The sequence below is a fragment of the Phalacrocorax aristotelis genome, chromosome 12 (assembly GCF_949628215.1).
Source record: "Phalacrocorax aristotelis chromosome 12, bGulAri2.1, whole genome shotgun sequence".
NCBI classification, from domain to species: domain Eukaryota; kingdom Metazoa; phylum Chordata; class Aves; order Suliformes; family Phalacrocoracidae; genus Phalacrocorax; species Phalacrocorax aristotelis.
In genome coordinates this window covers 1,724,135-1,749,262 of record NC_134287.1, presented here as the reverse complement: position 1 = coordinate 1,749,262, position 25,128 = coordinate 1,724,135, and the positions used below count along the sequence as shown (strand labels likewise).

Sequence of the window (25,128 nt, the reverse complement as noted above, 5' to 3'; positions counted from 1 at the left end):
TCTTTAATATATAGCTCTCTTTTTCTTATACCCCAATTACAATAAAGTTCCAGAAAAAGGAAAGGGATCTAAATTAAACAACATACTTAAGTCTTCAGTCCAGGCTGGTTTGAATCAGGTGCAGAAATTAATTTAAACAAATGTATTTGCAAAGTATTAGTTGCTCTCTCTGAAGAAGCCGATGTCAGTATATACATAGGCAAAAAGGGAGCACAATGAATCTCAGGAGAGGCTAAATTCCAAGCAGAAAAGTGATGTGGCAACAGAAAACAAAGTACAATGCTACGACGTGCCAATTCAGTTAATGTACTTTGTTCTCGCTCCTCTGAGAAACAGAAGGAAAAAATCATTTGACTTTCTGCTTGACTTTGTAAATGGTAGGAGGAGGTGAGAAGAAGCAATCCACAAGTAGCTACCGGGTTTCAACCTCAGCTCTGACAAAAATCCTTTTTATTTACACTGGGTAGATCCACTGACACCTGTAAAATTGGAACACAATTTCCCCATGTCACAGGGGAGAGATTAGTTGGGCAATAATGTAGCAGGATAATTGAAAGTCAAACATCAACAGCAGGCAGCCAGAAGGCTGCAAAACTGAATATAAATACAAGTTATCGTTCCACGTAGGATCCTGTTCTCACTGAGGAGAAAGCACCCAGCACCTCTCCATCCCACACTATGCCCAGGCCTTCTAGGCAGAGCAGCAACACACAGAATCACAGACTCACAGACTGGTGGGGGTTGGAAGGGACCTCATCCCGTCCCACCCCTGCGTGAGCAGGCACCCCCAGAGCAGGGGCACAGGACCCCGTCCAGGCGGGGGGTGAATGTCTCCAGGGAAGGGACCCCACAGCCTCTCTGGGCAGCCTGTGCCCCTGCTCTGGCACCCGCACAGTAAACACAAGTAAACGCAAGTGATGCATGAACGTGTCACTCTCATGAGCAGTTCCTAAACCTTTTGAGCTTGGCTGCAGTGCAGTCTTTTAACTCTAGCTGAACAGAGCTGCTAACTATGCACTCGGATGATACCATCCTGAATAAAGTAAAGCTGCCAGCAGGCAGCACAGCAGAACACTGCATCTTGCCAGCGCGCTGTGATTAACCTCTCCTGGTTACTTGACGCTGTTTGTGTTAGCTGGGCTGATGGCTGAACCACAGTCTACATCATGTGGCCCACTGTTCAGATGCTGGGCTAAAAGTGTCACGTTCTTCAGGGTTTGGCCTCACTCAGGCCAGAGTAGGGATGTTTATTCATAACCAGGTTCATAAAGGTAGGTTGTTGTGGCCCTGTCTGGCCAAACCATAAAAAACCCCAAACAAACAAACAAACAAAAAAACAATCAAAAACCAACCCAGTTTTGAAAAAGCCTTCTGTCATCTTGTGGCTTATAGGAAGCTACAGCCTCCTGAGGCCCACGCAAGGGGAAATCTGGTCAGCATTACTTCTTGGGCTTGGACCTCCTGCCTAATAACTCCGCACCCTTTTTAGGGTTTCTTCTCCACCACCAGTCAGAACATAAGGACATCCTCTCTCTCCCCCATGCACTATCAGGTTATGCTGTTTTATGAGAATTTATTTAATGCTTTTTAGCATTAGTCTACAGCAGTATCTCCAAAAAGTCCAACTGCCTATTGCTATTCTCACATTAACCTTATCCCAACTTAGCTGAGGCCCAGAGGAATCTGAATGGAACTCCCGTACAATAAAACAAGTGCAACTATTTCCTCATGCAGCCTAGGAACACAGGTGGGAAGGCCATCTCCTCCTCATCACCATAACAAACCTCTAAAGCTTACTTTCCAGTCCTCAGCTCATACTTTGTAGGTTATTCGTTAGGGCTCCATCACATTCTCTCTGCCAAGAAGTTCCAGCGCCTGCTCACCTGTCTCACATATATTGTGGGAACACTGTCCAGGTCTCCGCCCTTCATTGGCAGGGGGAAATGAAAATATCCCCAGGAGGAGTCAGGTGAACCTGCTAGCACCAGCCTACTGCACAAGGCACTACCTGACTCCACTGGCGCGGGGGAGCAGGACAGCTGGTATGTTCCTTACCAGTTCCTTTCTTGCCTCTTCCTCCTTCAGCTACAATCCATCAGTTGTGGGAGCTGGCTGTACATACATACCTCACTGCTTCCTGGCTTTTAAGAGGGCAACTCCCCTGCTAACATTATTAGACAATGGCTAAGAGACCTCTTCCCTCTAGTAAATTAACTGGTAAGGAAATAAAGAAGAGTGCAACCATCGCAAACTTGGCCAGGTGAATGGTACGAACTCCCACTCTTTACCCTCTGTGCTGGACTGACTGCACAATCTGCATTTAACTCGCAAATATAAGCCACAAAAAAAATGTGCAAAACAGTATTGATCAATTGTCCAGCTTTTCTTAACAATAGAGCATTTTGCCTAAGAAAGTCAACATTACTGTCCTCTTTTCACAAACTTAAGTCAGGACAGAACGTGAAGGTAAAGTGTCTCGCCCATGGTAACTCACCTAGACGTAGGAGAGTAAAAAAGTCACCATTTAGAGTTGCTCAATATCAACAGAACAACTGTAGAAGTGCTGGATCACAGCATTTGAACAGGTACGCTGTGTCCCTGGTCCTCAAGGCAAAGCAGCAGTAGTGCCAGCTGCCTTGAGAAGGCCCACCGGAGATGCCTAAGCCAAAAGATCACAGTATCACACCATCTCTTAAGCACCTCCTACCGGTTCAGCTCCATTGCGGCTGAGGTTCTGCAGGGATGCACCGGCATCTCGTTCTTAAGACAGTGGGCTCTGAGTTTGGAAGGAAAAAAAGCAAGCCTGATTTGAGCCTTACTCTTAGAGAAGTGATCCTTCTATATGTTGTACATGCCTACATCCAGGATGGGACTCATAATCCTTAAAGCAGGAAAAAGCCCTTCTTCAGCAACCCCTTCTGGCTGGCTGAGAAAAAATTCACAAGTACTGAACTCTTGCACAGGAGCATTTTTAGGGAGAGGTTGCCACCTGCTGTCATCTTCCAAAATAGCATCTAAGACTTCTGAGAAAGCTCACGCTTTTCTCAGGACCTCTGATTAATTAATCACAGCAATTCCTCCTCCTCCTACAGACCTCCGATTACAGATCTAACGCATTAACGAATCTCAGCCCCGAAGGGAGCGGCAGGACAGAAGCAGCACGTCCCCGCAGCCTCCCCCAGCCATGGTTTTCTGCACAGTGTCCTTAAAAGGTAACAGTGTCTGCAAAGTGAAGCCCAGCGGGCCAGGGTGCTCCCCGCCAGGCCAGGGCGCTCCCCGCCAGTGGGAAATGGAGGCCACACAGCTCAACAGCGAAGAGCAAAAGCGCACGTTCTCAAATCACGATGGACCACGCAAACCGTGCTGACAGAAGCAAAAAACCCTCACCTACATTAACCTGAGATACTTGCGGCTTTAGAGTACATTGTAAAAGACCATGGTTGTTGTTGTGTCAGCTAATTGACCCTCAAAGCTGCCATGATAATTATCCGTGGTATCACTCGAGTGAGGCCTCCTCTCTCTTGCAGCACCCAAATGCTGTCAATCAGAAATCCCCTCCTACTGACTTTCCCAATCCTCCTGCCACTGAGCACCTAACCACTCCTCTTCAAACAGTTCCTGCTGATACTGGACTTCCAGCACAGCACAAAAGGGAGGGGACAGCTTGACCCCCCCTTAGCTAAAGGTAAAACTTGGGCAAAGCAGAAAAGACTTGCCCAAGGCCACGAGGCGACAAGCAGCCACCCTAAGAACTGAAAAAGGCCTCTCAACTACGACACAATGATTAAGACACAAACCACCCTACGCTCTCCACATCCCAGCATCAGTTTAAAATCTTTGTACTGCCCCTTCCTCTTGCACTGCTACGACACCCTCCTTCCGCAGCTCCCCGATACTCTATAGCCAGGCTGTTCTCCCAAGTGCTTATTATAAACCCCGATTACAGAAGGCACAGGGACGCTAATCTCAGCTAATCGCTGGCGTCCCAAGGTGGGGTTGTTGCAGGGCAGGGCTCGACGCGTTCCTCACGGCAGCTCCCACGGTGTATAAAGAAACTTCTTGTGCTCTGAGCGCTTTCAAAAGCCGTTGCCGAGCGCCACGGCACCGGGCACGGTGGGCGCGCGTGTGCCCGTGCCCAGCCGCCTCGCCCCGCGCCACAGCACCACAGCGAGAAAGAGGGAAGGTGCTGGGAGAAAGTCTTGACCCCGGACAGCGGGTGTCACAACCGGGCCGGGCCAGAGGCCTCCCCGCGGCCGGCTCGAACAGCTCAGCCCCCGCCAGGCTGCGGCCGGGAGAGGGGACGCGCCTCGGGGCTCCCGTGGCAGGGACAGAGCCAGGGGGCCTAAGGACGGAGCCGGCACGGCAGCAGCGGGGCGGGCAGGCCAGAGAGCCTGGGCTGGGGGGTGCGGACGGGAGGGGACGGGGCGCGAGGCCGGCCCGGGCCCTTGCCCCCGGCGGCGGGTCTGCAGGGCGCGGGGGCCGGGCGCGAGCAGCCGGTCGCGCCAGGCGGAGCGGAGCGGAGGGTGGGGTGAGGGGGGCGGCCCTTACCGGCTCGCTGGCTGGCCCGCCGCACCGCGCCGCGCCGCGCCGCCGACCCGAGCCCGGACGCCTCCCGCAGCCGAGCCCTCCCGACGGTGGCCGCCGGGAGCCGAAAACCGTCGGCCCGCGAAGCGCCGCCCGCGAGCCCGCCACACCACGCCTGCGCAGGCGCCAGCCTCGGACGGCGGGAGCTGCCGCCGCTCCGGTACCGGCGGCAGAAGCGGGCAGGCGCCGCCACCGGCTGCGCTCGGGCACTTTCTCTGTCTTTAAGACTCGAATTTGCTCCATCCACTGGTCCGAAATGGTTCGCGCTGCAGGCCAAGGGAGGCTATAGCTGGGGCCGTGGCCTGCCGCGCCTGAAGTCACCCCCCTCAGGAGGGCTTTGCCTCAGCTACAGCCTGGAGTCTTCCTGAGAGGGAAGGGGAAGGCGCACAGCGGAAGACTATATTTTCATAAAAGTGTTTTAGTTGCCAGGAAAATAAAATAAGCAGAAGGGCCCAGACCTTCTTCCCTCACCCCTGAGAAAACTTTGCCTACACTACAAACTCCGTTTTTAAGGATTTCTGAGCCATATTCTCTGCCCAACCCATGAAGAAAAACATCATGAAGGTTGCGGTTAGGCAGGGGCAAAGAGCAAAACTGCCCGGAGGAGGAGGCAGCAAGCGGGGCGGCGGCAGGGCAGCCCTGCGGTGCGCGGCGCAGCAAGCGGGGCAGGCCCCGCGGCCTTGCGGTTCTACATACACCACGGTAAGGCTCCTCTTACTGCTCTGATCGTTTTCGTTTTACTTGAAGACTGTTACAACTCTCCCAACGTTGTATATAGTGCTGTCACATAACTGCCATGGAACAGTAATTCTTTCTCAAGTATCCCTAAGGAGTGTTTTCTCCTACATTAACACTTTGTAACTGAATTCTGATTCTGTTTCAAGGTCCCCACGCCTCAAAAAATACTTTGAAAATCCTTCTGGGGTAAAAGATCATTGGCCATAATTTAAAAGTAACCAATTCCAACAGGATGCTGGGTTGCATCAAAAAGGGCATCGCCAGCAGAGAGAAAGAAGTCATCATCCCGCTCTACTCAGCGCTTGTCAGGCCACACCTGGAGCACTGTGTGCAGTTCTGGTCCCCGCTGTACAAAAAGGATGTGGCCAGGCTGGAAGGGGCCCAGAGAAGGGCCGCCAAGATGATCAGAGGACTGGGAAGCTGCCATACAAGGATAGGCTGGGAGAGCTGGGTTTGTTCAGCCTTGAGAAAGGAGGCTCAGAGGGGATCTCATCACCATGTACCAGGCCTTAAGGGGCAGCTACAAAGAAGATGATGGAGGTTCCCTTTTTACACAGAGTCCCATGGAGAGGACAAGGGGGGAGGGACACAAGTTGCCCTTGGGGAGATTCTGATGGGACACGAGGTGGAAGTTTTTCACAGCGAGGACAGTCACCACTGGAATAATCTCCCCAGGGAAGGGGTTGACTCGGCCATCTTGGACACCTTCAAGAGTCGGCTGGACAGGGTGCTGGGCCGTCTTGTCTAGGCTGTGCCCTTCCTAGAAAGGTTGGACTAGATGATCCCTGAGGTCCCTTCCAACCTGGGATTCTGTGATTTCTATAACTAGAAGAGAAGATGACACCTGACAAAAGCCAGGAGGAATGGCGATTGTTCAGCACCTCCAAAGAGGTGAGTTTTATTTACATATACATATTTGTATGCCCTAGCATTCAGTCATATAATTCCCTTGAACATACACCCTTGTAGAAACCCCTACACAGAGATCAAGCTAACTGCCCTTTAGAATCTCGCGTTAAAAATCTTTGTAGATTGAAAAATCATGAATCACTGTCCTCGAATACGTGCTCCTCTTAAAGCACAAAACCATGCATCATGGTTGAGAGCAGAGCACAGCACCCAGTTTATAGGAAGCACCCAGAAGAGCCCAAGCCCTTAGCCTTCTGTGATCACCCACTCCTGCAGCCAAACAGCAGGGTCTAAGGCATAGTATAGAGGATCGAACAGAACTTTCGCTGCAAATCAGTACTGAAGGTACTGTCTCCTCCAGTAACAAGGGGAAAAAAAACCCTAAACTTTATGTTAAGGGAGAAGTGGAGCTGGAAAAATCTAGGAGCTTAATTGAATGTACAACTTTCCTAAGCAAACTGCTGATGAAACTGTAGGGGCTCTAGACAAGTGGTTTGCAGTAAGACAGGCAGGCTTCATGGGTCACACGTAACTCCAACCCTGGTGGATGATGAGCTCAGACCATACAGGAGCAACTTGGGCGTCTGTGCTCTTGGAGCGAAGCCCAGGCGCAGCAGAACAGGTCTGGCCAGAGCTGGACCTGCTCATTAGCCGCCTTGTAGCGCTGCTGTCCGCAGTTCTGTCAGCATCGAGCTGAGCTCTGCAAGGCTCGGTGCCTCGCTAGTGCTCCCTACTGGTTGTGCAAGCTTCACTTCAGAGGGCGCCTAGAGCAGGAAGAGATCGAAGCCAAATCCCAGCAAGGACAGTTATTCACACAGTATGAGACTCTCAAGCACTGGCACTTGCCAGTCTGGTTCTCCCTGTCATTTCACATTAAACGATGACACTCTAGTTCAACACCTGCAGTGAGCCACTTGGTAACAGGCAATCCCTCCTACACAAACAGGCTTAGCTAAGGAATGTTTGTGCACAAGGTACATAAACTAGTAGCAGTCCTAGGGCTGCGCTCAGAACTTTGCCCCGCAGTTACTAGCCCGTTCAGAAAAACGGCAAAGGTCATTTAATTTCATTGGCCATTGTTCAGCCTTCTCAAACCAACAGAAGACAAACAGCACAGTAGGTATCATCAATATATTTCACTGCAGTTAGTGGCTGAATGTTGAAGAACAAGCGTTAACATACTCCACGGCGAACACCAGAGAAGATGCCATCCCCAGCAGATCTGACACAGGAGAAACATAGCACTGCAACAGCTTTCAGATTTCATAGTGCGTCACCACTGGTGGCTCTTTATTGGGGTCTCCTCCCCTCTCCAGATACAGGTCATTGAAGGGGTATTGCTTCGGTCCCTACAAGGAGAGAGAAAGAGTGGCAAATTCACCACGTTCGTCAAGCAAATTAAGGGGTAAGGGGAAAAGGTCTCACCCCATCCCACCCCCACCCAAATCAAGGCTTGTCATTTACAACTTAAATTTCTATTTTTGAAGTGCTTCAGCAGGAATATCGGAGCACAAGGGAAGGAAATTCAGAGACAGAGTTCTTTGTATAAACCCATGTCCTTTAACAGAAACATCAAGGTGGTCTTCCATTTAATCTTAGCCAACAGTTCATCTCAGAGCATGAGGGTAATATACTGCAAAAGCTGTTTGTGTATTCAGACATAATAACAGATATAATAATCAATACTTATTTGTCAGAAGTACATTCCAAATGATTCAGATCATGAGATATAACTAAAAACACAGGGCAGGAGAAGAGATAAAGCATCTCCCTCAAGCGGATGCACACTGGGAAGGAGAACACCTAGACCAAAGTGATAGTGTCAGAAGCACAGCTTAAAATTAGTTCCCTTTGAACAGCAGCTGCTCACTATGAAACAAAACCTGTTTGCTGAGCCCAAGGTGGTCATCAGAACAGCTCAGGCTGGATGCAGCATGGGACATCCCTTGGTTCACACTCATCACTCAGCTTCAGCAAAACCCTCTTCTGGGCACTGGCAGTGATGAGAAACGCAGCTACTTTTCCTCCCCTTACCCAAGGGTGTCACTCACTCACCACAGGCCTGTAAGACGGATAGATCTCTCCAAGACCAAACATGATCAGCATGGTACTCAAAAAGATGAGGAAGTGTTTGCGCATGATGTGCCAGGGAACAGGAGTGGGGGATGTATCAACACGGTTCCGAATATACATGTCAAAGTCCCAGTGCATCTAAAGAACAAAGGAGAAAGGCTGCACGTTTCCCAACAGTTCTCAAGCTGCTTTTATCAAGGGAAGGGCTTTGCAGCATTCACACAGTGGCCAGAAGCTGTTTCATCTCCACCTCACCAGTGGAGATAAAGCCACAGAGGAGATTAGTGATTTACCTACAGTCACAGCAAGTTGTCACTCACAGGAAACCTCAGGACTCCAAATTCCATCCCGTGCTTATAGAGGGCAATATGCTTAATTATAGGATAGCAGCAGCTTTTATTTATATACATAATGACTCCACCTTATATTTGTTCCCCAGCACTGTTAAAAAGGCACAGTACAGATCGGTACCCTAATTTATGGAAGTTCAGTCACATACCCAAACAGAAGTAGCACTGTTATTTCAAACAAAGAAGCAACAACCTGCTACTTGGAAGCTGGCTCCTCAAAACATGTGGAGCACCTGCCGCTGTTACCATGACAATAGCAGGGCTGGCAGCAAGCTAATGCCCTCCCTGAGTGAAGCAGAATGGCATTTAAGCTTCTGCCTTGAAGTATGCACAGAGAAATCCCAAGCGTGTTCTGCTTAGAGTCTCTTTTCACATTAATGAAAGCAGAGACCTCATTAATCTGCAGCTCAAGCACCACCTCTAGCCCCACAGCTTTCCCCTTCGCGCACAGAGCCGTTTGCTGCCAAACCCTGAGAGCCAGACTGCGCAGAGTTCAGCTGCCAAAACAGAGGCATCCGCTGACACCCGGAAGGCAGTAGTACGTCCCACCTGGTCCCCCGCTGCCGACCCTGTGTGCGAGGGTACCTACACACATAAGCCTTCCTGCACCAAGCACCACAGGACCACCACGGGTTTTTATGTGTGCTTCTACGGTCATTACAACATGTGCTTTACTGTGGTCATACGCTGTGATGCTCTGGCGTGTTTATACTAGGATATATTACATATGCATGCTTACGTAATCTCTACTTTTAGAGAGGAGCGCTCAAGTCAATTAGCAAGTTCAATAATCACAGTTAGACTGTAGTCATTCACAGAAAGACCACACACTAACTGAAAAGTTACTCCTGAGGAGGAGTTTGAGAAACTTAGATTTCAAAAGTTAACGCAGGTGCTCTATTCATCCATTTCTCTTAAGGATATCTTGCAAACTTTCTCCAGAGAAAACCTCCTTATTTGTATTCTATTCCCAAACAACCCTGGAGTTTATTACTCAGAATAGCCGAGTAAATAAAAAGTGTAAGAATGTAAAGCATAAAAAAGCATAATAAAAAGCAGCAACGGCTACTTCCATTGTCTTTACTCAAACAATGGCTTCTTTGCTAAATGACTCTGAACTCAGCTCTCATACTGAGTCAGACCAAAGAAAATGGATGAGACTCCCCTATTCATACAGAGATAAGCTTAAGTTTGTAAAGTCTCCCTTTTTATACCTAATGAGATGTTTAATATTCCTCAGCACTTTCAAAATATTTACCCTGACAGCCAGAGCCTAGGTTTCCCTCCAAGCGACGGTCCTTGGTCGCACAGGCGACACACACCTGTGCTTGGGGGGGCAATTGCACAAGGAATTAAACAGAAAGCACTAACAAGATGTTTGTGTTAGTATTCAGTAACAGTAGCATTGTAATCCCAAGGCAAAGCGCTACTAGGATTCCTACCGGCTCTCCCCAGTTGTGCCTCATTTCCGGCTGGTCCCACTGGTACCAGGGGTCTCTCTCATGTAGTGACTTATTAGGGAGCTTGGGATAGTCACCATATCTGCGAGAAACGGATAAGAACCAAACACACAAGAAATCTGTATTAACGTAGTTATATTTTGTAGGAGGCACTGTAGGATAAGCCTATGGAAATGGAAAACTTAAATGTTACTTTGCTTTTATAGCTCCTGTGTATATACATTTTTTTAAATGCATACATGCATCTAGCGCAACAATGGTCCCCTTGATACCAGTTGTTGTAACAAACAGCGTTCCTCAAAGCAGTGGCTTTGGGCTATATCTGCTGGAAGAAAATACAAGCTTAACTGAAATACAGAACCTGTCGAGCGTTTTGCACATGTCAGAGTATTCCCCAACATTTAAACATCTCCTGCAACCTTTATTCCAGAGCTGGCTTCCAGTTCATCCCTCTTAACCTTGCACTACAACAGAGCATGGAGTCTCTCATACAGCATTTTATTCACGCTGGCCTCCCACGCCTTACACTTGGCCCTCTTTTGGAACGCTGACATGTGTCGCCAAAGCTCGGAGCTCAGAGCCCAGCATCTCCGGGCACTCGGCGGAGACCCCCAGCACGCAGCCCCTCCTCCCCAGCCTCCCTGCCCGGCGGCGGGGCGCGGGGCCCCTCCGGCTCACCCAAAGCCGTCGTCGGGGTAGGGCTCGTAGTCCTCCACCCGCATGTTGTACTTCTTGGCGGCAGCCGCCCGCTCCTCCGGCGTCCGGGGGTACGGCCCGGGCATCTGATCCTTGGGCATCTCCGAGGCTGGCGGGAGAGCGGCGAGGCGGGCATGGGGTGGGCGCGGGGTGGGCGCGGTGGGGGGGACGTGGATGAGCGTGGGGCGGGCACGGGGTGGGGGGGGTCGCGGGCTCCGGGCCGAGCCACCCCGGGGAGGTCGCGTCACCCTCGCACCCCAGCCCCGGCGCCCCCGCTGCCCCAAAAACACCCGCCCCGCCGCCGGCCGAGGCTCCCGCCCCCCACTCACTCACTCACCCGCCCGCGCTCCCGGGGGCGGGGGCGCAGCCGCCGCGGCTCGCACCGCCCGCAGCCCGGCGGCCGCCCGCCGCCAGAGGACACCGCGCAGCCCGGCCGCCGCCATTGCCCCAGCGCGCAGGCGCGACCGACGGCGGCCGGGAGGGACACGCGAGGGCGGGGCGGGGCTAGCGGGGCCGGGGCTGACGGGAGGTGACGCTAGCGATGGGGCGGGGTTAGAGGGAGGCGTGGCTAGCGCGGGGGCGGGGCCACCCCAGCCACCGCCTGCGCTGCCCGATACAAATCCCCATCCAGGGCATTAATTAATCAGCCGCTGTTATTATACTATTGACACAAGAGCTAATGGACGGAAAGCGCACGGGTGCGATATTTCGCCCCGGCTGCCACCGTCTGAAGCCTGGTAATGTGAATTTATGGCAGGTATCACCACCCGGCGCGGGGCAGCCTCCTGTGGGGCAGCCGGGTCGATGCTCCAGCCGATCGATGCCCTGGCTGGCGGCGTTATGCAAATTGCCTTCTTTGTATTGGTATCAATATTATTAAAGTTAATACCTGAATGTAATCGCCTTATCTCTGTGGAGCCAGGGAAAGGAGAACAGCTGAAATGGCATGTTAATTTAGTGATGCTATTCTTCAAAGATAAGCGATATATTATTGTGGATAAAATCAATATGAGCATTAAAGGATTTTGCAGTTTACTTCATTATGTAAACTCTGTGGTAGTTGAACTCATTTTCCTTCAGTTATTCACATCAGCCGTAATGGGTAATGTCTCTATAACGATCCACATTATAAACCTTAGCAGATCAAAAACTATCACGGACCATTTGTCATTAAAGTCATTCCTTCTAATAACAACATTAATTGTAAACCTACTAATTGAACAAAGAGAGCGATGAACCACAAAAATATATCTGAGATGCAGCGTGCCGGAGGTGGGGGCATTGTCGCAGGCTAGAACAGGACCCTTTCTTTTATCCCGAGGAAAGGCCTTGTTGTGTCGCTTTAGGGACCATGTCTTAATTCAGCCAAGTCCCTTATAAGCAAGCATGCAGTGAAGTCAGCATGTCAATGAGTTATTAGTAAAGTTACTAACTCAGAGCCCGATCCTCAGTGCGGAGGCTGCTGGTGTTTTCCATGGAGCGGCACTGGGTGCCCATCCCACCTCTGCGGCACTTTGGGGACAGCAGCATCATGCTGGAACTGGGCATCTTCGGTTCCTGGCTGCGCCGTTGGCCTGGGCTTGGACCTCGCTGCAGGCTCGGATCACCGTCAGCTGCTCCTGACATTGGCTCTTCACCGCTGGTTATTTACTTTCTGGCTTGATGCTTGAGTCTTCCAGAGATGTGGCTCAAGCGTCCTAACCACCCAAACATGTCTACAAATACGTTGTAAAAATCTTCCTTAGCCTGTACAGGAGTAATGCTGCAGATTTAAAGGGCGAGGGGGCATTCATTTTCATAGAAACTAAGCATATTAATAAATTTTGGAAAGCCAGAGAAAAATAGAGTCATAGAATCACTGAATGCCTCAGGTTGGAAGGGACCTTTAGAGCCCATCCAGTCCAACCCCTGCAGTGAGCAGGGACATCTGCAACTAGATCAGGTTGCTCAGAGCCCCGTCCAGCCTGACCTGGAATGTTTCCAGGGATGGGGCATCCACAGCCTCTCGGGGCAACCTGTGCCAGCTCTTCACCATCCTCAGTGTGAAAAATTTCCTCCTTATATCCAGTCTTATATTCCTCCTTTAGTTTAAAACCATTACCCCTTAAATCTCAATCTAAAATAATCTAAATAAATCTGAAATCTAAAATAATAATAAATAAAGAGAATAAATCTTAAATCTAAAAAGAGATTGCATGATTTTCATGAGGCAAAGCTCTACACAGCCAGAACCGCAACTCCATCTACTGTAAGATGAAAACCACTGAACGCCAGAGACCAACATTTCCTCAGGTGCCGATGCCTCACATGGCGCTTGTTCTTGGGAAGGAGCAATTATCATTCTTGACGCTTCCAGATTAAAAGCAAAATGTAGACTTTGTCTCACGTAATAAGTATACGATAAGAAAAAAATGCAACAGCTCTAGCCCTAGGCACGCAATTCATGAAATCTTGCTGGAAGAAGGCAGTCACACCATGTTTGTTGACAAAGATGCTCCGAGGGCTGGAGCCCCTCTGCTCCGGGGCCAGGCTGAGGGAGTTGGGGCTGTTCGGCCTGGGGGAGGGAAGGCTGCGGGGAGACCTTATTGCGGCCTTCCAGTACTTACAGGGGGACTATGGGTAAGATGGGGACCTCTTTAGCAAGGCCCCTTGTGACAAGGGGAAATGGTTTTAAATTAAAGGAGGGAAGATTTAGGCTAGATGTAATTAATTTTTTACACTGAGGGTGGTGAAGCGCTGGCTCAGGTTGCCCCGAGAGGCTGTGGATGCCCCATCCCTGGAAACATTCCAGGCCAGGCTGGACGGGGCTCTGAGAAGCCTGATCTAGTTGCAGATGTCCCTGCTCGCTGCAGGGTTGGACTGGATGGGCTCTAAAGGTCCCTTCCAACCTGAGGCATTCGGTGATTCTCCCATCCTGTGATCAAAAACGAAGGCTGGTTACGCTGAGCAGCACCACGTATTTTTTCGTGTAGCACGTGTTAATGAACCCTCTGGCGCCCAGGCACGCGGCACGGCGGTACGTGTCCCGCGCCGGACCGAGGCCGGCCGGTTTGCCGTTCTCCCGGCAGCCCCACGGCCGGCGGCGTGGCGGGGAGGGGGCCGGCGGCTGGACGCGGGGCCACGCGAGCGCTACGGAGGCCCGCACGAAGCTCCACAGCCGCCCCTCTCTGCTCCCCGCGGCCGCGGCTCCCCCCGCCCGCTCCCGCCTCCCGCCGCGGCCCGAAACCCTCGGAACGCCAAACAGGGGAGGGCAGCGGACCTCCCGCCCGCGCGGGGGCACGGCTCGCCGCCGCTGCCGCTCCCTCCGGTCCTCTCTATGGCGCTCCGCTGCCTCCCGCCTTCTCTCTTCGCTTCCGGCGTTGCCACGGGCGGGCAACTTCCGCTTCCGACTTTCTGGTTCCGGGTTCTGCGGTGGAGGCGGCGATGGCGGCGGCCTCCTCCTCGTCGTCGTCGTCGTCCTCCTCTTCCTCCTCCTCCTCCTCGTCGTCGTCCTCCTCTTCCTCCTCCTCCTCGGCTGCGGCAGCGGCGGCGGCTGCTGCGGCGGGTGGCTGCCGGGAGGGCCCGGCGGTAGCGGCGGGCCCTGGCTGGAGCGACTCCCAGTTCCGCCGTTACTCTTTCGAGACGCGGCCCATCCCGCGGCTCAGCCACGGCGACCCCCGCGCCGAGGAGCTCATCGAGAACGAGGTGCGGTGGGCACGGGCGGCACGGCCCGGGGGTTGCGGCGGGGCTAGGGGGCTTGTGTTGCGCGGCCTGGGGGCTGCCAGCCCCGCCCGTCAGGCAGAGCAGGGCCCGCGGGGCGGGTGGCGGGGTGCGGGGCTCTTCTTGGTGCCAGTGCTCGTCCCTGGGGTCCCGGTGCCTTCCCGGTGCCCTGACCTCCCCGGTCCCGGGATCCCGGTGCTGTCCCGGGTCCTGGTGCCCTCCCGGGTGCCGGTGCCCTCCCAGGTACCCTCACCTCCCTGTCCGGGTGCAGCCCCGGGCGTCCTCACCTCCCCATCCCAGCTCCGTTGCTCCGGGCTGCAGTCTGTCTGCTGCGGGGGTCTCACCGTGGCCCCTCCCCGCCCTGGCTTGGTTGTTGCCACTGTCCCATACCCCTCAGTTGTTGCAGACGTTTCTTTGTGGTGCCACGGAGTTGAGGTGTGAAACTTGTAGGGAACGTTTTGCTTTAAGTGCTTTGCTGTTCGGATGGAAATCATGGAAATGTTGTGTAAAAGCGTGGGCACGCGCTTGTTGTTTTTTTAAGCAAGAGTGGCCGCAGATGCAAAGGTTGCCTTGCAGTAGCGGCTCTTGTGTTGGTTCTGGACAAGCTTAGTCTAGTTTTGGTAAGACTGCTTGATGGTGGTGGTGGTGATTTTTAAATAAAGCCTGCAAGAAGGGCAGTTGTGCATGCACAGGTTGGAAACACAGCAGATGTCATTCTTGTTTAGATTGCTTACTGCTTATAGGTGAGGAGGTGAGCGATGTCCTTTGTCCTCCTTTTGTAGAGGTTCTTTTTTGGGAGTAATATCAATATTTTGATGGCTGAAGTTTATCTGTGATCCTCTGAGAAGAGGCGTGAGCGCTGTCTCTGTTTCTGGCTTCAGAGGTATCTTTCTGCTAGCATTTACCCCTTCATAGCTGAGCCTGGAAGCTACTGTGTCTCTGTGCTACGTGGCAGGACCAAGTAGGCCTAAAACTGATCCCAGGTAGTGTTTGTCTAACCTCATGTGTTACAGATTAGCTAAGTAGATAGTAGAATCTGTCCCACTGCTACTATGAACTTGCTGTAGGAGTGAGCAACTTCCTATCATGTTTCACTTGGTTTTCTCCCCAGATCGAGGTATCTGATTACTCCAAATGCCTTTTTCAATTCCTTGTTTTCAAAGAGTTTGTGTGGTTTCAGTAATGAACGTGATTGTTCTTCTCAAGTTCAAGAGGTCCTTGAATTAATAAACTTCCTATTTTTCTCCAGGAGCCGGTGGTGCTGACAGATACAAATCTGGTTTATCCTGCTCTGAAATGGGACCTGGACTACCTCCAGGAGAATATTGGCAATGGGGACTTCTCAGTGTACAGTGCCAGCACACACAAGTTTCTGTACTATGATGAAAAGAAGATGGCCAATTTTAAGAACTTCAAACCCAAGTCGAGCAGGGAAGAGATGAAGTTCGCTGAGTTTGTGGACAGACTCAAAGAAATACAACAAAAAGGGAGCGCTGAAAGGTAAGCGATATACGGAGGTTTCTCCATTTCTGCGGGTCTAAGCAGGGGGTAAGCTTCTCTGCAGTGAGTGTTGGTGATTAAAACCTCTCAAACTTTCAGGTTTTTTTCTATAGCCCTGCTCTTCCTGCAGGGCTGCTACCTTACAGTAGCCTTGTTAACTGATAAAATATGTCACACCATTAGTTAATCAAACTGTTCACATTGTCTGCAGGTACTTTTTTTGTTTTTCTTCTCTATCCAAGGTGGGGTTTGGATAGAGAAGGCCTTAAGCCGCACGTTCTTTTGGCAGATGATGGTGTTGGTGGAGGAGTTAAGTTATCTGATTAAAAGGTACAGGCTATATAGCACTCAGCCTTTTTTACAGAACACCAAGGTAGCTGGTGCTAACCCTCTTTCGGAAAAGTGAGAAAAGACTGCATACGTGAAGTGTATTATTTGGTGGTGATGGCCTACACCGCTGACAGAGCTGTAAGTTACTGAGAGGAGCTTCATGTTTATGTGGACTATAACTATTAGCAGCTGTACTTAAACCATTGGTTAATTTTATCAGTCACCAGCCCTCTAAAAGGACTTAAGGATGCTTCATTGTGTCTTAATTGGAAGCAAGACTGTGTCTGTGTCCACTTGTCGTCTGTGCCTTTCTCTTCTTTCTCAGCTTTGGGTGTGCTTTTTCCACGAGAGAAGGCAGTCCTTGAGCTTAAAAATGCATTTTTCTTCCAGCATTGCAGTCAGTCATCTGTAATACTGTGATTGTTAATACAGATGTTTGACTCCTCTCATCCTCTATGTCTAAATGTAAGCGTGGCATTAAAGTAACTTGATACTGAAGCGTGCTGGATTTCCTGAGCCCTTTTTTGCCCTCACGCATTTCTAGTAGAAGAGGTAACTCTTACGGCAGATGAGTTAGAGTGGTGGCATTTATCTGGGGATTATTCGTGAGTGTGTTTGATACTTGATAGTGGCCAATCTGTTTCCAGTTTCCCGCTCCTGTGCTGTGAGGGGATTGTTCTTGCTCTAAAATTCTCTCGTTCCCTTGTGATTGTTCAAGCAGAACTGAGTTCTGTTCCCTTTTGTACAAGGAAATCTTTGCACGAAGTTTGGGGACTTTGTGAAGCTGTTTCCTTCCACAGCTGTTCATGGCGTGTGGCGATCGAACAGAATATCTAGGAGTTATGTCTCTTTGTTTTGAAATCTTCCCAGAGAGATGCAGGGATATGTCTTTGTTAATGACAAAGCTTAATACTTGCTTTCTGCTTGCTCTGGGAAAATACAGGCTATATCTGCAGCAAACCCTGAATGACACGGTTGGAAGGAAGATTGTGGTGGATTTCCTTGGCTTCAACTGGAACTGGATTAACAAGCAGCAAGGGAAACGTGGCTGGGGTCAACTGACTTCTAACTTGCTTCTTATTGGCATGGAAGGTAAGCAGCTTCGTCTGACTGGAGGGGAAAGGGAGAAGATTCAGTCAGCAGTTCTGTATTTCAGTTCCAGAAGGTCTTTCAAATGGATTTCCCACTAATTTCTAAGTGTTACTTCAGAACAGGTGGTTTAAGGCTTTGTGTAGGGAGGGGACTTTTGTCACAGCTTAACTTGGGTTATAGAGAGGAAACAACCAAAGGAGTAGCTTGTGCTTCCCCAGGGACGTACTGTGGATGTAATCTGCTCATGGCAACGCTCTGTGTGATGCTGCTGGGGCTGTGTTTTCAGTAATTGCTGATCATATTCTGAGACCTGTTGTTTGAATGCTTCAGATCCTGTAGAATCAAAATGCTCAGAGTCTGCAGATTTAAAATGCAAAAAGTTTTGCAAGTTGAGCAAAGTTGGTCTTCTGGGCTTTTCTTCGCATGTCCAATGTCTACCCAGAAGGAAATGTGGATTATTCTGTGAAGCATTTTATCTTATTTGAGCTCATACATTGTGGGGAGGAATTCTTTTTCAATTAAGAGCTGAATTTCTTGGAAGATTGGAGGGCACCGGAGAGCTTGAGGATGGATAAATCCTAAAAATATCTGGGTAGAGTGGAATTCCAAATCCATGTGGAGACTGACTCATAGGCAGGTGTCTTAGAAGACAGAGGTACTACTTACTACGCTGTTGAAAAGGAGAGCATTCCAGTAGAAAGTAATCTCAAAAACTGGGCAAAGAACATACAGTTTTGTGAAGCGGGGTGGCCTGTAATCAATGGGGCTGTCACATCTAATTATAATTGTCCAATTATAATTACTTGGCAATTCATGGCTGTTTGGGTCTGACAGCAGATGTTTTTTCCCCTTTGCAAAAAGTCATCAGTAGTTTGCCACTTCTCTTACTAGCTGAGAGAAGAGAACTTTATTTAAAAGCACTGCACCAATACTTCCCTACGGGTCATAATATGATCACTAAAATCCTATTATCAGCAAGTTATGCACAAGAACCAAGGCATTGTCTTGAACCAGTGTGCACTAGACAAAGGAGTGTCTTTACAGGAGCATTTGATTGTATGGTCTATTTAATGAAGTTATGAGGTTAACCGTTACCTTAATTCTCCTTGGTGAAAATACATATAAAAAGCAAGTTAGAAGAGTAATATCTGAATTTTCAAACAGCCTGAAAAGCATAGTTGTGAGGGGCACAATCAAGTATTTAGATACAGTAGGTCATTTTAAATTTAAGCTCAAGTGTCAACAGTCAGGCCTCATAACTGTTAATCAGACTGAAGAGGTGCTACTGGGATTCCCAGTGACAAAGAGATTTGTCTACTTGTTTTCTTGCAAAACTACTAGGACTTTTTTTCAAAGTCAGACTGTTAGACTCCTTTTCTCTAGACTAATAATTTTTGAAAGCCCATTCCACAACTTGTCATCTAAACAGTGCTTTATGAAAAACCTTCCTGTCAACATTCACCATCTGCTGTTCATGGAAGCAAGCTGGAAACCCTAATCCTGTAGAGCATAAGTTGCTGAATATGGATTTAGAATGGAAATTAAGTGGGGTAGCAACTGCTCAATAAAGGCTGACTGATACAGTGATCAGTTTGTAACATACATATGGTCATTTTCCTTGTTTAGTTTTCTGAATATTCAGGAGTGTATTTACTGTCTTTAGCAAGGAATGTATCTTACTTCCATCTTTCATACCTGTACGTGGGAGTGTCTTGATGTTTTTTTTCCTCTCTGTGTAGGGAATGTGACACCAGCTCATTATGATGAGCAGCAGAACTTCTTCGCTCAGATTAAGGGTTATAAGAGGTGTATCCTGTTCCCTCCTGATCAGTTTGAATGCCTCTACCCTTATCCTGTGCACCATCCTTGCGACAGACAGAGCCAGGTGAGAGTAGCAGATCTGTTCTCTGCTCCGTGCTGAGAAAGGGCGTTTGTGAAGATGTTAGGTGGGAAGAAGCTGCACTGGGATTAAAGCTGCATACTGCTTGCTGAGCTTTTGCAAAACCTGGGTTCAGATCTGTTAACTGGTGAATACATTGAGAATAGATGGAAGGACTGGTGGTGGTTCTGGTTGTGGCTGGTGCTGACTTGAAAGTGCTAGGGCTATGAACACCTTACCGATAGCACAACTGGGCTGCAGCTGCTGCCTTCTCTGTTCTGTTTAATTGATCACTTGGTCGAACACAGATTTGCTTAGAGACAAATTACAGGACTCCCATCTAATTCGGTGGTGCTCTGGGGATACTGCAGGACCTCACAGTGGAGTTAGGCACGAAAGGGAATGGAAAAGCCATACAGGGAAGATCAGGAGGGTTTGATACTGAGAGCCAATAACGAGGACTGTCTTTGCAGGAAGTTCTTCTGAGTTTCTTAATGTTTTCTTCTGTTAGGTGGACTTTGACAATCCCGACTATGAGAAGTTCCCGAACTTCCGGAGTGTGGTTGGCTATGAGACGGTGGTGGGGCCAGGGGACGTGCTGTACATACCTATGTACTGGTAAGAAGGATGGTGGGACCGCACAGTGACCAGCAAACAGAGGTTTACAAGGTCTTCTGCGTGAAGTGTTGGGTTGGCTCCTAAGAGAATTTTGTTTTGACTTCTCCAGCAAGTATGATATTTCCTGTGATATCTTGGGCCAATCTGCTTCTACTTCCTGTCTCTTGGATGGGAGTGGTAATTCTCCCTGACACCACGTTAATGTGCAAGCACTCCACTGACGTGTGCGAGAAAAGGATCTGTATTTAAGTATGGAGAGCTTTCCAGAAGTTCTGAGGTCTTGGTGATGGAGGTACAGGGCAAAGCTTGTACAGTGCAGTCTGAACTCATCCATGCAAGGTATTTCACTATAAGCTACAGCAATAGGGTGTTTTTTTGTGTGGTTTCCATGCAGGTGGCACCACATCGAGTCTCTCCTGAACGGGGGGATTACCATCACTGTGAACTTCTGGTACAAGGTGAGTACAGGCACCTTCCTGCACAGCTTGGATAGCTCTGTCCCAGAGGATTTTTTCAGGTAGATGTGTGTTAGCGTGTGTTAGTGTGATAACTTCATTGCACCAAACCCTTTGCTTTAAAGCTGAAAGCTGCTTTCTCCCTTTTGAGTGGCGTGTGAAGAACTGGGTGGCTGGGAGAAGGTGGAACAATCTGCCAATTCAGGAAGCGTGCAACGAGCTATTTTTGGTATTTCAGGGTGCCCCGACCCCAAAGAGAATTGAATATCCATTAAAGGCTCATCAGAAAGTGGCGATAATGAGGAACATTGAGAAGATGTTGGGAGAAGCCTTAGGAAATCCCCAAGAGGTACAAAAAAGAACCATATAGTCACTGCTGTTGAAAAAGTTATGGCTTAATGCAAAATTCGAGATGCCAACTATCTGGCTCTGCAGGTGTCACAGTGAGGGTAGGACAAAGCAGGGTTGCTCTGTTGCTGTGAATGGTTCTTCCTGCAGTCTTCAGAAGGTCCTTTGGCTACAAAAAGGCAAGCTCTTTAAATTATAATTCTGGAGAGGACCACTAAAAACAATGGAGTAATTGTTCTTGTACGTGGGGGAAGGCGTACTGTGGCTTTGGGCATTGCCAGGGAAGTGTTGCTCCCAAGCTCTCGTTGGCCTTCTGTGCAGCAACAGCACCCAGTATTTGCAAAAAAAAAAAGAAGAAAAAGCTGTTTTACCTGTTGAATCCAAATCTCTTAAATAAGAGAAATCTTTTCTGTTAAGTCACGCGCTTCCCCCTTAATGCATGTCTCGGTCGTCTCTGAATTCTTTGCGACTTTAACCAACTGGTATTTAAAAAAAAAGTTTCAAGTACTGAGAGTATCCTTTTGAAGATCCCCTGCTGATCTGAAAGTGAAAATACTGGATGTGAATAGAAATGTGTTCATGGTCTGTAACCCTTGTCACTGTGCAGGAACTCCTCCTTAACGTGCTCATCTGAGATCATGCCTCTCCCCTGAGATCATCTTACAGTCGTAGTTTGCTGAACTTCCCTTGGCGATCAGTCGGTGCTGAGAAATGGGAGTTGTCTTGACTGAAAACAAAACCTCAGCCAAATCCTCAGTGCTAGCCTTCCTTCCCAGTGAGCCCCAGGACCAGAGAGGATTCAATGAATAACAGTGTTCCTCCTCTGCCCTGCAAAAAGCAACCCCTGATGACTGTTGGCTCCCTTCAGTAGCATCTACTGAGAAATCCCCCATCTAGGGTGGGGAAGTAAAAAAGTTTCAAACGAATACTGTGGGTGCAGTGTTCTGGTGACAACTACAGTTGGGTGTTGGCCGAGAACCCTGCAGTTTTGGTAGGGTGTTTGAAGATGTGCTCAAGGATGCCCCAGTGTTTTATCTAGAAAATACTTTGAAACTGATTCGGTCTACCTTGGCCTCAGTTTGTGCTCTGAGATACTCTGCCCGGGGCCAGCCGGCTCGTGAGGTGGTGCAATGCAGAGGGAGCAGACTCTGCAGCTGCCCCTTCTGTGTAACTGTCCCGGCTAACGATCTGTTTTTGCTTTGAACAGGTGGGTCCCTTGTTGAATATGATGATTAAGGGACGGTATGACTAATGCCTGGCTGCCTGGGTGACTGATGTTGGAGCTGCTTTGTTCACAAGCAATGGAAGATACGGAGCGCTAGTATTGCACGCAGCACTTAAGAGACTGATGGGTTTCCTGGCCCATTCCTGCCCCACTACAATAAAGGGGGCTACTGGAACTGCAAAACCGTTAGTACCCCATTCATCCTCCACTCTCATCTAACCGAACCTCCCAAGAAAGAGTCTGCACTTATTGGAAGCTGGATTCATGCTCACTAACTTGTTTTTTTTCTCCCTCTGCCCTGTTTGCCACAACAAGGAGCATGGCTTCTGGCGCTTGGATGTGTTGCTACAAGGATTTTCAGGCATTTGAAGAAGAGCTTGGAGGAGAACCAGGAGTGATCTTGTTTCCTCAGCCTCGAGGGGTTTGGGCCTCCTGACTGGGTTTATGTGTTGGTGCCTGCAGTGGATATAAGATGGGAAGTGATAGGTTTCAAGGTCCTCTGTTGTTAGAGGACATGTCCATGCTCAACTCTGGCACCTTTTTGTATAATGGAAATGAACACATGAGGTGGCCTGTGTGGGATGAGCAGCTGGACAAATGATTCGGTTTCTTCAACTTGAAAGACATCTATGCTTTGGACTTAGTACAGGGTAGAGATCAGAGTGCATTCATCTAGTGTGTGAGCGCCAAATCCTATGCTCTCCAAATAACATCTGTGTCATAGGAGTCTAGGTAGATCTCCTTTCTGACAGCTTTCTCTGCGGAGTGAAGGTTTCTCTCTTGCTCTTCTGAAGCCGCAGTGTGGTTAAAAGGGGATGTGGCGTTATGAAGGGAGCTGCATAAATACCAGGGCACTCTGCAAGTCTTGAATGATTAAGCCACGTTTTTAAATTCAATTCCCCAGGGGTGCTGAGCTAGACTGTCAAAGCACAGTGTTAGATAGGTACAGAGCCTCCCTCCTCCCCACCAGGGGTGCTGGCTCCTTGGACGAATGTGGGAAAGTGCCCTTTGTACTGAAACCGCAAGAACTCAAGTGTGTGTGGCTGCGCACAGGTGCGCATGTTTGTGTGACGTCGTGTGGCTCCTGTCCATCAGTTCAATTCATGCCGGTGTGTGGTTCCCTTCCTTGTACAGTCACGTGAAAGAGGTCAGGGCTCTCCATTTAAATGTGGTTAAGTTTATCTTGATCCTTCATGTGTTCCAGGACTTGATGTGGCAAGCTGGGAAGTGACAAGACCAGGGTGTAGGAATCAGACAAGCCGCTGTTTAAGAGTTCTGAGCAATCGCTCTGAAAATCATTTTGCTTTCCTCCTCCTCCTCCTCTTCCATGCAGAAAGCCTTAGGCTCATATGGAGGCTGGCTTTTTATTCCCTGAGGTGTGCTGCGCTGCTGTCCCTGGTTTGGGGCGTGGTGCAGAGGTCTTGTATATCTGATGCAGTTTTAATGGGTCGCAAGAGGTAGAGGTGGGAGAAGCTGTTTCATAGCCCATATATCTCATCCCAGAGAATGGTGGAGGATTTGTTCTGTTGAGACTTCCCATTGTTTTTCCCCCTTGTTCTTCGGGGTTTGTTCTGACATGGGATGTGTTGAGAACACGCTGCTCAAGAAGTGCTCTGTCTTTGGCCTCGGGCCCTGCATTTTGCTGGGACAGCTCATGCACCACTTACTGTGAGCTTGTCTTGCACGAAGGGGAAAGGCTTCTCTAACAGGAGGTCCCAGGGACTAGTTTTCTAGCTGCTCTTCAGGTCAGAACAAATGAAGTGTAATTGGCTGCCACAGGGTCCTTGTTTAAGAAATACATCACTGAGTAGTCTAACCAGCACGTTACTTGTTGCAGACTCTCCAGAGCTGTGGTTAGATCCAGAGGAAGGTCACTCAGCTGGACGCTTATCAATGCTCAGCCTTCGGGCAGGTGGGGAAGAAGGCTAAGCTGCTGACTCTGGCCAAAGGCAAGGCCATCCCAGGAATCCTGGGCACGTGCCCTTGGTTGAAAAGATGCTCAAATGACATCCCATCTCTGCGCTATTTATTCAGCACATGGTAGTCTCCAGCACTACTTGTTAGGCACCATCAACTCTTGAAGCTCAGGGTGGGAGTTCATATCCCGTGTGGAGAGAGAATGGTACTTACAGAACTTTAGGATCCTTTTTGTCTTTTTCCTTTATTTGCCAAAGGTCTAACTTTTAAAGTGTCTGAACAGGTTTTGCTGCACTTGACTTCGTGAAAGCTCATTTACAATGCACTGATGGACTGAGTCCCCCCTCTTCCCTTTTCACCTTGTGCTTTCAATGCCCCTTGCCATGGTATTGGGAAGCTGTGTGCGTTCTCCGCTGGGGGTGTGTGTGCAGGGGTTGGGGTGTGACAAACACACGGTACCTTCTGAAGTGTAGTTCTTAAATACAACCAACGTTGAACAACAGAACTGTGTGGCTTTTATTTTGCGAGTGGCTGCATATGAGAGCTACGCAAGATGTGCGTATAAAGCTACGTTTCAGTCCTCCTAATAACTCGTGTTCTTCACTGCTGAAAGCTGCCAGTCTCCAGAATTGCCTTCGAAACAGCAACACCAACTGCATTATTTTGTGTCTTCACAACTTTCCCCATACCAATTCCGTAAGCCTGAAAGGAAAGCTGGGAATAAAATGATATCCTTGAACCCTCAACAGCAGGTGTTGGTGGGGAGGGAACAAATTCCCCTCCCTACTGCCCTGAGTGGTGTCACCATGCTCTGGGCACTGGGTGAGATGATGGAGTGAGCTACACTATCAGGTCTAAGGAGTTCTATCTGTTGCTTATCCTTTGGGGTATCTTGCTCTCCATTTGGTCCTTAATCTGATTGGTACTTTGGTGAAGGAGACTTTTTTGGGGAGGCTTCCTCTGTGTCCCTCTGCTGTGTGGTGGCAGCCTTGGGTGGTGGCGTCCTCTCTACTTAATAAAGACATAGATTATTTTATGGTAATATTAACACTACAGCAATCTTGTCACCTCACCATCCGTGAAATGTTGGCTAAATCCAAACAAATTTCTAACGTGTTGTAAAATGGGGAAGAGTTGAACAGGGATTAGGAGCGTTGCGGGCGGTGGGGGGAGACGGACAGACGGCTGTCTCGGCCTGGGGTACCACAACCGGCATTCTCTCCTCTGCCCTGGGGGGACAGGGCGAACATGGAGG

General features: G+C 49.4%; 4 protein-coding genes and 1 long non-coding RNA gene across 7 annotated transcripts in view; 1 reads left to right on the top strand and 4 right to left on the bottom strand.

Moving 5' to 3' along the window:
- The window catches only part of SEC31B (SEC31 homolog B, COPII component), a 38,939-nt gene extending 34,262 nt beyond the window's left edge, over positions 1-4,677 (bottom strand). For all 3 annotated transcript variants that reach the window (XM_075107582.1, XM_075107583.1, XM_075107584.1), the window contains exon 1: positions 4,549-4,677. The gene's annotated coding sequence lies outside the window, so the exon portion shown is untranslated. The remainder of the gene's footprint in view (positions 1-4,548) is intronic.
- LOC142063632 (broad substrate specificity ATP-binding cassette transporter ABCG2-like) overlaps positions 1-10,933 on the bottom strand; it is a 184,427-nt gene extending 173,494 nt beyond the window's left edge. The window contains exon 1 of the mRNA XM_075107592.1: positions 10,930-10,933. The gene's annotated coding sequence lies outside the window, so the exon portion shown is untranslated. The remainder of the gene's footprint in view (positions 1-10,929) is intronic.
- Positions 7,348-11,301, bottom strand: NDUFB8 (NADH:ubiquinone oxidoreductase subunit B8). Its single transcript, XM_075107613.1, has 5 exons — positions 11,148-11,301; positions 10,793-10,919; positions 10,097-10,196; positions 8,287-8,442; positions 7,348-7,580 (listed from the first exon to the last, which is right to left on the bottom strand). The coding sequence occupies exons 1-5, from the start codon at positions 11,251-11,253 to the stop codon at positions 7,488-7,490; spliced, it is 582 nt and encodes a 193-aa protein (XP_074963714.1). The 5' UTR covers positions 11,254-11,301; the 3' UTR covers positions 7,348-7,487.
- A 518-nt stretch (positions 11,302-11,819) lies between these two features.
- On the bottom strand, positions 11,820-15,507 carry LOC142063641 (uncharacterized). The gene is made up of 2 exons (XR_012662817.1): positions 15,244-15,507; positions 11,820-14,984 (listed from the first exon to the last, which is right to left on the bottom strand). It is a non-coding gene; the product is annotated as an uncharacterized LOC142063641 (long non-coding RNA).
- HIF1AN (hypoxia inducible factor 1 subunit alpha inhibitor) lies at positions 14,184-24,378 on the top strand. Its single transcript, XM_075107605.1, has 8 exons — positions 14,184-14,494; positions 15,759-16,009; positions 17,283-17,431; positions 19,171-19,316; positions 19,822-19,928; positions 20,323-20,386; positions 20,622-20,732; positions 21,939-24,378. The coding sequence occupies exons 1-8, from the start codon at positions 14,234-14,236 to the stop codon at positions 21,981-21,983; spliced, it is 1,134 nt and encodes a 377-aa protein (XP_074963706.1). The 5' UTR covers positions 14,184-14,233; the 3' UTR covers positions 21,984-24,378.
- The last annotated feature ends 750 nt before the right edge of the window (positions 24,379-25,128 follow it).